At 46.1% G+C, this 13025-nt stretch overlaps 1 protein-coding gene and 1 pseudogene across 14 annotated transcripts in view; one reads left to right on the forward strand and one right to left on the reverse strand.

The window, feature by feature from the left end:
• The first annotated feature begins 1914 nt into the window (after nucleotides 1–1914).
• Nucleotides 1915–4584, forward strand: LOC103706894 (F-box protein MAX2 homolog A pseudogene; annotated as a pseudogene). The gene has a single exon (XR_015969828.2). The product of XR_015969828.2 is annotated as an F-box protein MAX2 homolog A pseudogene (transcript).
• An 88-nt stretch (nucleotides 4585–4672) lies between these two features.
• LOC103706893 (serine/threonine-protein kinase EDR1-like) overlaps nucleotides 4673–13025 on the reverse strand; it is a 62085-nt gene continuing 53732 nt past the window's right edge. For 6 of the 13 annotated variants that reach the window (XM_039125506.3, XM_088706194.2, XM_088706192.2 and 3 more), the window contains 6 exons: nucleotides 10937–11060; nucleotides 10821–10840; nucleotides 10489–10645; nucleotides 5285–5573; nucleotides 5119–5191; nucleotides 4673–4950 (listed from right to left, as the gene is read on the reverse strand). In XM_039125506.3, coding sequence (XP_038981434.3) covers nucleotides 4868–4950; nucleotides 5119–5191; nucleotides 5285–5573; nucleotides 10489–10645; nucleotides 10821–10840; nucleotides 10937–11060 — 746 coding nt within the window. In that variant the 3' untranslated portion in view covers nucleotides 4673–4867. Of the gene's footprint in view, nucleotides 4951–5118; nucleotides 5192–5284; nucleotides 5574–9283; nucleotides 10377–10488; nucleotides 10646–10820; nucleotides 11061–13025 lie in introns of those variants that run through there. The other 7 variants (XM_088706187.2, XM_088706191.2, XM_088706188.2 and 4 more) reach the window with 2 other exon arrangements.

Here is a 13025-nt window from a genome sequence, read left to right on the forward strand (position 1 = left end):
CATTGATCGTTGTTGGTGTACCTTAGGTGACCACACAATATTGGTCGCCAAAATCTTTCAGTAACTAGGGTTCGGCGACGAAGGGTATGCTAGTCGCGAAAAGGTTTTGGCGACTAAATATGGTTATTCGGCGACTAGAATCTTAGTCGCTGAATATGTATTTTCTTGTAGTGTAACTCATTTATAATCCAAATCTATTTATATTAAAACTAAACTTGCTTAGAGTGGATCGTTTGTAGTTCGGGTTGACGGGCTATGTTATAAATTGTCATCCCTAGATTTCAGCACAATGGGGCGCAGCTCGGTTGACTTGTTGGCCTGGTGTATGCTTGCCTTGCACAGGCTTTACTTGGAAAAAACTTATACTTTGTCAGGCGCCGTGAGATGTCCCTATAATTTGAGGGAATCGAGGACCTAGGGGCATTTAACTTTGAAGCAAGAGGCAGCCCAAGTATATTCTCTGAATTAATCTTATATAACTGAGAGAAAGGGAGGGAGACCCATGCGCACAATTATCTGGGTGTAACACCATCCCAAGATTTGAAACTATAATCTCCATTTGCTCGGCAGAGGGATATGACCGCCGCCACAATTCAAGCTGATGTAAGCCAAATTTAATGTCCAGATTTGGTAGGTTTGATTCCCAGACAAGGAATTGTAGGAAATTGCCAATTGGATGGATTCTACGTGATCAACCTGACATGCGTTTTTGATCATACAATTAAAAGCAAGATTGTGATAACCAGGATTTGACTACATGATTCTACCAAGCCGCATGGTTGTTATCAGCCTGCCTAGGTCATGCACTAGGACAAGGCTATCTTTTGAGTGATGGTATAGGAAGAGATTGAATTCTCACGCTATTCATGTTTCTTCCTCGTTCTATCTAATTCACTGCCTATCCATTTACATGTATCCTAGGTTTTGAAAAGGTGAAATATCAATCAATCACGTAAGTTGGTGCTCGAGATGAACCAAGACTCCGACTTATCTAGGTCAAGATCGAAGTTGCAAGAAGTTAGATATGGACAAGATATTCGAAGATCTCAGTCATATTGGGACCAAAACATCTAAATCTCAGCTGATAAATAGAACAACAATAGAGCTACTCTTGTGATGCACTTGTTATCTTAATCATAAAATGCCTGTTTAAAATTGTAAGACAAGGTGTGTAAAATCTCATCCAATTCATCAATCCAGATCAACTGATATCTCAAACTATACCAGCATATACTGACCTAAATAACAAGGGTCACATGTTATATACTGTATTAGGAGATGTTAAATACCGATACGAAAATTAAGATCTTGGCTGAGACAAAAATCTTGGATAGATTTGACTAATCAATAACAGATGATGACTTATGGGGAAAAAAAGAGAGGATCAATATTAGGTGATTGAATAGGTGGTAGAACCGGACACATTGAAATATATCCTATTTAACCACCCAACACCTATCATTGAGACTCACATTTGTGAAAACGAATAAATTAACTCGGTGAATTAGATAAAAGTACACTATAAAGTAACTAACTCACCTTTGTTAAGTCCATTCTGATGCTTGCCTGTGACAGCACAACTGGACCATTAGACATGTTCGATGGAGGTTACTGATGCACATCATAGATCTAATTGCGCGTATTCGGATCTATTCATATCCAATACTAACTCTAGAGGAGCAAGATGGTTCGGTTGGACTTCGGAGGAGCGGAGCTTGTGGAAAGGCATCTTTACCGGTTGAGTCAGGTGATTGATTCAGTATGGATGGATACACGTTTCAGATTTGAAATAGCAAATTCGAGCAGCCTGTTTGTTCACGAGAGCATCTTGGGAAAAATCCGACCGTAACAAATTTCCATAAGCGAGGAGGAAAACAAACATAGGAGGATAAGAAAGGAAAGCGTGACGACACTGGATGTCCAAGTATGCCGCACAAGGCCTCCCGTGGATCTTGGCATCAACACGAGAGCACCTCTCCCAGTCCCGACAAATCTCAACCGTCTCCTCCCTCCCCCAAGTCCCCGGCTCCATAACGCCACACACGTCATCCATCCCCATCTCCGCCGCCAGGCCCACCACCACCACCACTTCCTTCCTCCCTCCCTTCTCCTACTCTTTCCGACTTTCACTTTCCCATCTCGAGAGGAACAAGAAGAAGAGATGGCCGGAGGAGGAGAGACTCACCTGCACGACCTCCCGGAGGCGATACTGAGCACCGTGTTCTCGATCGTAGAGGACACGCGGACGCGCAACTGCATGGCGCTGGTGTGCCGCAGGTGGCGCACCCTCGAGCGCTTCACCCGCTCCTCTCTCTGCCTCCGCGGCAACGTCCGCGACCTCTTCCTCCTCCCGACCTGCTTCGCCTCCGTCACCCACCTCGACCTTTCCCACCTCTCCCCCTGGGGCCACCCCTTCCTCCTCCACCACCACCACCACCACCACCACCAACACGAACATCCCACCACCGAGGAGCACCACCACCACCACCTCATAGCCCTCCTCCTCCGCCGGGCCTTCCCCAACCTCACCTCCCTCACCTTCTACGCCCGCCATCCTTCCACCCTTCAGGCCCTTGCCCCCCAGTGGCCGGGTCTCCGCCACGCCAAGCTCGTCCGCTGGCACCAGCGGCCCCCCCACCACCCCCACGGCGCCGACCTCGCCCCGCTCCTCGCCGCCTGCCCCTCGCTAGACTCGCTTGATCTCTCCCAATTCTACTGCTGGGCCGAGGACGTGCCCGCGGCCCTCCACGCCTTCCCGGCCGCCGCCGCCTCCCTCGCCCGCCTCGATCTCCTCAGCCCCGTCGCCGAGGGCTTCCGGACCAGCGAGCTCGTCTCCATCTCCGCCGCCTGCCCCAACCTCCGCCACCTCCTCGCTCCCTGCGTCTTCGACCCCCGCTACATCGACTCCGTCGGCGACGAGGCCCTCGTCGCCGTCGCCGCCAACTGCCCCCGCCTTTCCATCCTCCATCTCGCCGAACCCTCTGCCGTCTTCCCCGCAGCCCACGCCCCCAACGCCCAGCCCGACACCGAGGGCTTCGCTCCGCACGATGCGAGGATCACCGCCGCGGGCCTCGAGGCCCTCTTCGCCGCCCTCCCGCTACTTGAGGACGTCGCTGTCGATCTGTGCCAGAACGTCAGAGACGCGGGGCCGGCATTGGAGGCCCTCAGCGAAAGATGCCCCAAGATAGCGTCGCTCAGCCTGGGGGGATTCCATGGCGTCTGCCGGGCCGCCGGGCTGTACTTGGATGGGGTGGCCCTCTGTGGCCGGCTGGAGTCCTTGCGCATCAAGAACTCGGCTGATCTCACTGATGCCAGCTTGGTGGCGATCGCCCGGGGATGCTCGAGGCTGTCCACATTGGAGATCCATGGCTGCAAGAGAGTCACCGAGTCAGGGCTGAAAAAGATGGCCGGCATGCTTCGTTCGACCCTCGTGGATATCGGCATCTCCCGCTGCGAGCATCTCGATGTCCCCCAGTCATTGCGAGCTGTCGAGCCAATTCGCGACCGAATCAAGCGCCTCCGCATTGATTGCATCTGGGCCGAGCGGGAGCTCGAACAGTTGCCTCTGAGTTTCGAGGCGGCAGCTGGGGATGCCTTTGAGTCGAATGAGATGGAGCTGGAGGCGAGCGAGGATTCCGATGCTGACATCATCGACTTCCTGGACGTAGCGGATGATCCTGCTGATAGCTCGACGACGAGGTGTAGGTACTCGGAGGCAGCAGTCAACCACCATTGGGCTGGCAATGGTTGTAGCAGAAATGGCATTGGGGCTCTTTGGTGCAGGGAATGGAAGCAGCTGCGCCACCTCTCGCTCTGGGTTCCTGCTGGAGAATTGCTGATTCCACTGGCAGATGCTGGACTGGAGAGCTGCCCAGAGCTGGAGGAGATACGTATCAAGGTGGAAGGCGACTGCCGGACATGCCCAATGCCGGCCCAGGAGGTATTCGGATTAAGCTCCCTCGCTTGCTATCCCAAGCTTTCAAAGATGACGCTCGACTGCAGGGATGTGGTTGGTTATGCTCTGACCGCGCCCACCGGTCGGAAGGATCTGAGCTCATGGGAGAGGTTTTACCTCCATGGGATGGGAGATCTGAATCTTTACGAGCTCGACTACTGGCCACCGCAGGACAGGGATGTGAACCAGAGGAGCCTCTTCCTTCCAGCAGCCGGCCTGCTCCAGGAGTGCATCGCCCTGCGGAAGTTGTTCATCCATGGGACCGCCAACGAACACTTCATGAGATTTTTTCTGGTGATGCCGAACCTCAGGGACGTACAGCTGCGAGAAGACTACTATCCAGCACCGGAGTATGACATGAGCACGGAGATAAGAGTGGACTCCTGTAGTCGCTTTGAGGACGCTCTAAGGAGGCGCCCCATTCCTGACTGATTATACAAAGAAATAAAGCCTTCCACTCCCACTAGTGAGGTAGATAATGATCATCAAATATCATGTAAATTTTCAATTTTCCTTGGAATAGTAAATTGCACTGTCGGACCTGAGAGGATCTAGAGCAGTCTGAGATTCTCTCACAGCAACCTTCTAACACTAGTTCTTCAAGTAATCATCGGCAGTTTCCAGCTTAACAAGAGTACCATTTTTCCTTTGCATATTTGCGGACTATTTATTCTAGAAATTTCATCAAACACTTATTTTTAAAAATAGCATACAAAATAAACACAATGCATATTTCATTGAAGTTTCATATTTCTATATTTTTGACAAGAAATTACAATATATCGATGCTGTAGAACTGAAGCTTAAGAAACTCATCTATTGCACCAAAACATAAGCTAATTTACAACTTAAGCCGCGGCTAGAAGTCGAGTGTCTCTTCACTTGCTGTACATGCACAAACTACAATTCAGATCAAGAGAGGGCATACTCGCAGTCGAGCAGGCGGGTGAGTATTTCCTGGCAGCTAGGCCGCTCATGGGGTTCTGCCCAACAATCTACAACAGAGATACCAGAATCAGGAGATAGAATATATTCATTGCATGAAAAATTTTAGGAGATACAGCATCAATCTGCTTTTTTTTTTTTTGCGCGCGCGTGTTTTTTTTAAATTTTTTGGTGGTGGTTTTTTTTTTTTTTGGGGGGGGGGGGGGGGGGGGGGGCACCTGCTATTAGCTTGCCAAGGGGACCTTCAGGAATCTCCAATCTTGTTCCTTGGTGAGCAACTGCATATATTACCTGAACAGAAGATGATAACAAGCAGCAGCCATTTCAGGGCTAACTTCTCTCTTCAGAAACTACGTTGTTGATAACAAAAAAATAATGGCTTACTTGAACTGCAGGTACACCTTCCCATGGTCTACTCAGAGTGCAAAGCTCCCACATTATAACTCCAAGGCTGAAAATGTCACATTTCTCCGTAAAAGGTTCATTGCGTATAAGTTCAGGAGCCATCCATTCTGGGGTGCCTGCGGAGGAGTTATCGCTCAAGGGAGTGTTTGCTATGACTCGTGAAAGCCCAAAATCACATATTTTAACTGTCCAATGTTTATTAACAAGGCAGTTTGCACTTTTCAGATCACGATGAACTATCTTCATCCGGTGGATGCACATCAACCCCCTTGAAAACCAAGCAGCAATCGTGAGAGATCATCCAAATTCACTTGATGATTAAGAGAGCCCTAAACTGAATGGGAGCTAGCAGAACAAAATCCTACACTATTAGCATGAAGTGCAAGCCCAAAAAAGAATTATAACATTCAAAGAAAAACATATTTTGACATTTCCAAGGCAACTTTGATGCAGATTAAGATTGGTTACAGCTTTATAGGTGATATATGACAAACAGTGATATAAAGCAAACAACACTTGGATACATATCATGTTAGATTGGCTACTAAGTAGACCTACTGGCCAGGTTTCAAGACCAATATGTCATGATCGGGTTCTGCAGCCACACGCAAGGCAAGCAAAAGGCGAACATAAACTATTTCACAAGTGTTGTATTTGAAGATGGAATGACTTGGCAGCTTAAAACCTAATTAGTTCCTTTGACACTCCTGAGTCCTGAGTTCTCTCTGAAATTTCAGGAGAGCAACAATCTAAGGATATATACGTGGTAAGTAAGAAATGAGTAACTTTAAATAGTGGGAGAAAAACTTTTGCGGTTACTCCCTATTGGGTTACAGGGACAGGCATCCCAGAGAAAATGTATATTATGGCAGAGTTGAGACTGCTACTTATGGTCCATAAATTTGAACCGAACAGCATAATGATGGCAGAGTTGAGACCGCTACTTATGGCCCATAAATCTAAACTGAACAGTATAATAATGGCAGAGTTGAGGCCACTACATATGGCCCATAAATAATCACCTTGTTTGAAGATGTGACCAGCCTCAGTCAACACCATCACCATGATGCATATGAAGAAGAAACACTGAAAATTTCATTCCAAATGTATATTAAACAAACAACCCTAAACTGAATGCTGATAAAAATATTACTTCCTAACCTAATATGATAACAGACCAAGGCTCCTTTAGCCACTTCACAAACAGAACTCCTTTAACATCAGAAATGCCTCGAGACATCAACTTAGGTCTGACATTGCCTCATGTCTCCGGCATAAGTCATCTTCATATCTGGACTTTTTCATTTGTCTGTTATAGTCGATTAGTTGCTTTTATTATTGGTCGAGTCAATTTGGTTAGTTGCTTTTGTTTTAGTCAAGTCAATTGGGTTAGCTGTTAAATCGTGTAATTGAGTCGAGTAATTAGATCGATTTTGGTATGTAATCAATCGATTGACTTAGTCAATTGATTGAGGGTCCAATTTTGGTATGTCATCAATTGATTAAGTTGACTAGGTCATGATGTAAGGCCTATTTAAAGGCCCGTCCTCTCATGTATTAGGCAATTGAATGATCGAATGAAAAATCCTAGCCTCCTTTCTTCTTCTTCCTCCTCCTCCTCCTCCTCCTCCTCTTCTCTTCTTTCTGCGTCTCTATAACCTCTTCTTCCTCCTTCCCTTCTTCTTCCTCTCTCTCTTCTCCCTGCAGAGGTCCGCCCTCAGCTTGGTATCAGGCCGACTTTGCCCCCGCTGCCAAAGCCACGATCCAGTTTCTTTTCTCTCCTCTCTCTCTCTCTCTCGATTTCAATAGGCCCCTCCCTCGGTTTTTACCATAAGGGTTCCTCCCTCCCAATTTCACCATCACCAAACCCCTGTCCCACCACCTCTCGCACGTCCATCCCCACCACTGCATTCGTACACGATCTGAACGCTCCTCCGTCCCAAACCGACCTCTTCAAACCTCCTCTCCCTTTCTCGACGTTCTGAAGAATCCCTGTCTCCGCCGTTCACCTCTCCTTTAGTTTTTCCCCTCTCGGCTGTAACCCACCGCAACACCCTTCTTCCATTGCGGCCGCCGAAGACCCTCCCGCCGCCCGAATCCCCCTCTCCTTTCCGCTAATCACCTCTCCTGCTAAACCCCACTGTTTCACCACCCCTCTCCACCCAAGCTCCAGCACCATTATCCTCCACGACACCAAAACCCCTTCAACAACCGTCGACGCCCCCTGTTTTCTTCTTCGGCATCCATCTCCTCCGGCGACGTCCCGCCTCGCCGTCGGCTCACCACTAGAGATCGCCGCAACCCCCCTACTAGCAACGCCACCAAGGGCTCCAACCTAGCAATCCACGGTCGGCCGGTGAAAACCCCCTCAAGCCACCGGCCGCCGCCTGTCGCCACGGACCTCGGAGCTGCGGCCGAGATCGCCGCCCTCTCCGTCGAAGCCCCGCTTTCCGCCATCGCAGCCTTCCCCCGCAGCCACCACCGTGAGGATCGGTGCACCCTCCCGAATGAGACAACCAGCTTAACGGGTAAGTGCGAGACCCGTTAACCCAAAACCCGATAACCCAGGTCCCGAAAAAAATCCGCACGTGACTGCATGTGTCAGTTCCAAAAAAAAATGTACCTTTTCTTCTTCCTCTGCCCCTGCAGCGACTGCCGCGCCATCCGCCGTCGTCACCACACCGTAGCCGCCCAACCGCCGTCGCCCTTCGCTGCCCATTGTCAAGCGCCACCTCCTCCAGCCGCGCCATCGCGAGCCGCCATCCCTGTGGCCGCCCTCGGACTCCACTTCCTCCTCCGTCGGCTGCCGCCAAAGCCCCAGCTGCCTCCTCCGCCTTCAGCTCCCTCTCCCCGCCGTCGCCTCCCTCCGCCGAGGCCTCCACCGTCGCCTCTCCCCCCCAACTCCACAAAAATCCGAACCCTCTCCTTCCTTTTCTGCCACACCGCCACCCGCCGTCCATCCTCTCCTCTTTCCCCTCATCTCCTCCCCTTTCCCTCTGCGGCCGCAGCTCACCCAACGTTCTCCAATCCCCAAAACCCAACCCCTCTGCACCGAGCCCCTTCCGCTCCCACCTCCTCTCCAGACCACACCCGACCTTGCTTCTCCCCTCAATAGGCCATCGAGCCAAAACCCCTCCCGCACCACTCTCAGTCCTAACATTCACAAGCCGAGCCAGCCCCCCTCTTCATTCCTCTCGGGCCTAACAGACAGCAGGCCCTTCGGGCCCATCAGACAGCAACCCGCCCACGCACCCTTATCCCTCCACAGGCCCAAGCCCACACCCTAATCCTTCCACAGGCCCAAGCCCACACCCTAATCCTTCCATAGGCCCAAGCCCAACTAGCCGCCCCTCCCCAATCCCGTTCACACCAAACCGGCTCCCCCTCCCAATCCCGTTCACACCACAATCATTCCCCCCCTCCCCAATCCTATTCACACCACAACCATTCCCACAAATTGCTTCACCTCCCCTCTTGGTTACACAGGCCCAACTACAACCACAGGCCCGCAGACCTATCAAGCTCACACCGTACAACAACCACATCGGCTTCATTGTCATAGATGCCTGCAGAAATATTTCCGGCCAGACCTGCACTTGATGGGGTCGAGTTTTTCCCACCTGGGAGGAGTTGATGGGGACATCAGAGCCCCTCATTCAGATGATGGAGTCAATTAGTTGCTTTTATTATTAGTCGAGTCCATTTGGTTAGTTGTTTTTGTTTTAGTCAAGTCAATTGGATTAGCTGTTAAGTCGTATAATTGGGTCAAGTGATTGAATCGATTTTGGTATGTAATCAATCGGTTGACTTAATCAATTGATTGAGGGTTCAATTTTGGTATGTTGTCAATTGATAAAGTTGACTAGGTCATGATGTAAGGCCTATTTAAAGGCCTGCCCTCTCATGTATTAGGCAATTGAATGGTTGAATAAAAAATCCTAACCTCCTTTCTGCTTCTTCTTTTTCTTCCTCCTCTTCTCTTCTTCCTGCGTCTCTATAACCTCTTCTTCCTCTTCCTTCCCTTCTTCTTCCTCTTTCTCTCCTCCCTGCAGTGGTCCGCCATCAAGTTCCATTCTGGGCATTGTCATGGCAGTCCAAACAACTGTCATTTTCACCCAGTTACGGGACACATGTTAATTGTTGTTACTCAAGCACATATTTTAACTAACTTAAAAAGTCTTGTGACCCTTTTCTCCCTTGAAAAAAAAGAACTGGCCCTCCTTAATAGCCTTAATCACATATCTATGCATACATGTATATCATTTCACCATTAAACTTATACCAACTTCAAGTGGCTCGAACTCCTGAACTCTGATCAAAAAATTTAATCATCACTTGATCGAATTTATTAGGTTTTCTGTCCTGATCTTCTAAAGATATAAACCCTTCAAAGGTGATTAGTCATTCATTACCAGGCTTCATGACCATTGCTGGATATAATCCACTACTGCTTTAATCTAATCACGTGATCCAGGCCTGCAATTAGAGGGAAATTTGCCTTCAAGTTTCCAATGTAACGGCAGCACAAAATGGATACCATTAAGGTGTTTTCACTCATGATCTTGATCTCCACCTCAATATGTGACTTCTCATTTTTGTTCATGTTGTCATGTTTACAGCATATTTTGATGAACCAATTGTTGTTATTCCACCGTTTGGGCATAAGGCCCTTCTTGCATCCTCCGACAGCAAAAAACCAGCAGTCTCTCTATCTTCAGTTCTTTCCTTCTACAGGTAAAACATTAGTACATATGCTATCACAGCATAGCAATATAGCTGAAATAACTATAAAATTCACTTCCTAAGAATACTCATAAGTCTCCAGGATCAGTTTCGAAGTATGGAATAAAACTATAGACAGATAACAACAGACACAGCTGATAGGTTAATGAAACCAAAACATGAAGTGAGAAACCATGGAAGCTGTGTCTCTGAAGTTCAACATTTAAAGTCACCACAGTATTTTTGGGCCTAGATGAAAGTTTTCTTTCCCTTGAATGAGTTCTGCCAAGTGCCAACCATTAAACCACTAACAATGAATGTGCCCTGTTCAATGCTAGTGCAGTTATTCCTATGAAAGTCAACATATGAATATATAGACAATCAGAAAACAGAAATGGAGATAAGAAAGTAAAAAAAAAAAAGGTAAAAATGAAAAGTAAAAAAAAATAGCGAGTACACACCTGCAGATGTCACGGAGCATTTTCAATCTCCTACGCCAACTGAGTTTCTTTTTCTGGCCGCTCAAATGTATAAGATAATACAATGATCCCATCTCCATGTATTCAGTAACCATTGACAAATGAGGAGGTTTCATGCATGCACCAAGAAATAATATAACTGCAAAATAGTATCCAAGACAGCAATATAAACTTCTATGTGTTAAGGTACGAGAGGCTCCTAGTGCACATTTCTCCTAGAATATGATAGTATGGATCCCATCACATAAATGAAAATAAAAATCATCATACACTACATGAAAATACTAAATATAAGTATGGGTAAAGAACATTACCATTTGGGTGCCGAAGACGGCTGAAAATAAAAAATAAAAATAAAAAACACATTGTCAGCAAACAATCATGTAAAGGAAGAAAATGCTGATATCCCTTAATCACAATTAAATGGTACCTCAGTATGGATATTTCATTACAGAAATCTTCCATATTTTCAGCTGTAAGATCTTGTTCTAGAAAAACTTTGATGGCAACATCTGTACCATTCCATATGCCGCGGAAGACCTCTCCAAAAAACCCTAAAGACAGATAAAGAACACAATTTTTTAGTTGATCACCCTCTTAGTAATAGCCTTATTAGCCAAATTGTTCATTGAGCAGCAACAAATAGCAAACAAATAGCAGGCAGAAAAACAAATACAGAGTAGCGAATATATATAATGCAAAATAAGAAAAGTGCAAATATCAAATGAAGTGTGCCTGCATGTACAGAAATGTGTGTGTGTTTGTGAGTGAGTGAGTGAGAGTGAGAGTGAGAGAGAGAGAGAGAGAGAGAGAGAGAGAGAGAGATGGTGTCAGGTGAGGAAGGGCAAGAAAAATAAGGGATGTCAAAACATTAATAACATGGATAGATCATAGAGGTATGCATGCATGGTGCATGTTTGCTTGTTTGTATGTGCAAAAATGCATCACAGCTTTAGCATGACTGTGCAACAAAGGACAAGCAGCACAGTTCTTGGTTTCGAAAATGGTTGTTAGGATAAGAATTTCCATCATGTTCCAACAACACAACCCTACCTCATACAGATCTTGAGATTCAGGATACTAAAACATACATGAACTCCTTCAGAAAGAATTGAATTATATGGCATCACACTGATGTATGATGTCCGGTCACAGTCAGCCAAGATAAGCATGATTTGCTTCCTGTCTATTATCTTGAGAAAATGGTCTTCCACATGCCACTTAATGCAACCAACATCCACAAACATATATACGAACTTTATCATAACCAATAGTTTAAGTATTGTACCAAGCACCATACTATACTAGTGCCTTACTAGTATAGTACAACATGCACTAAATTAGTACTATACACCCCCATAATGACGCATGGTACACTGTTAGAGCTGGCACATCAAATAGTACCATGTGTCAGTACCTTAATAAAATGAATCTTCTGCTTAGTGTGCCAAACCTACTTAGAAATCTCGATGGTAAGTTCAACCCAACTGTTTTCATATTAAATTTTTTTCACAGATCTGCTTCCGCATACCTACACCTGAATCCCATCCTGCACCCAAGCTCGCTTCTAGCAACTAAGGTTGGTATGGGGCATGTGCCAAGAAATGTTCTAGTACTGGTAGTTTGGTACCCAACTAGATTGATAAGGTACATTCAAAATAGCCCAATACGCTACAGTACCTAAATGCTAACTGTAACAAAAACTGTTATTAGTTTACCAGCAAAGTATATGTACAAGTGGTGAGAGATACTAGTCAAACTTTATAAATATTGGATGATAAATCAATTTTGAAAAAAAAAATAACTAGATGCAAATGCAAACAGGTTGGCTACATATACCATGGAAGCTGCATATTTTTTGTAGTTTGGCAAAGGTGAGGTGATAGCCGTGCCATACAAAATCAGTAACATGTGATACATACCACATTGCATAATGGCTTGCAAAATACAACCCACAAGTATATAGGAGGTTTGAGTAATAAGTATTCAAGAAAGTGGCGCAAACATGAGATTCCCAGAAGAAAATCCATGAATTTAAAGAAATAACAGAATTTGACAGTTGACACAGTGTTGGATGCATAGGTTTCAGAGTGTCAAGATGAAATGGTTACACGTTCAACAATTCATTGAAGAAACACAAAAACATGTCTATAATAGGCCCAGTTTCTCTAATCCTTTGAAGATGAAGTTAGCCACCACTGGATATGTTCACGATCTAAAGCTTAATTGAGGTTCCTGTTATCTGCTGCAAAGCTTCAACAGAAATTGCTTAACACATGAAGTGGAAGATGGTAACCACTAACTTGAAGTCTTAAAAAATGTATATGCTATTTAATAGCTTGTATACTACATCAAATTGAAAATGTCAACATCAAAAGGAAAGCAGTTAACATGAGAACAATTCTATGTTGCACATAAATATGGGCGAACAACAAGTAGGAATATATCAATAGCTAGTTAACCTACTTCATAAATAACTCATGCTTACTATGCCAGAAATAGCAATGCTACAGTAAGGA

The sequence above is a fragment of the Phoenix dactylifera genome, chromosome 1, assembly GCF_051530095.1.
Source record: "Phoenix dactylifera cultivar Ajwa chromosome 1, Ajwa_hap1_PhDact_Kaust_v1.1, whole genome shotgun sequence".
NCBI classification, from domain to species: domain Eukaryota; kingdom Viridiplantae; phylum Streptophyta; class Magnoliopsida; order Arecales; family Arecaceae; genus Phoenix; species Phoenix dactylifera.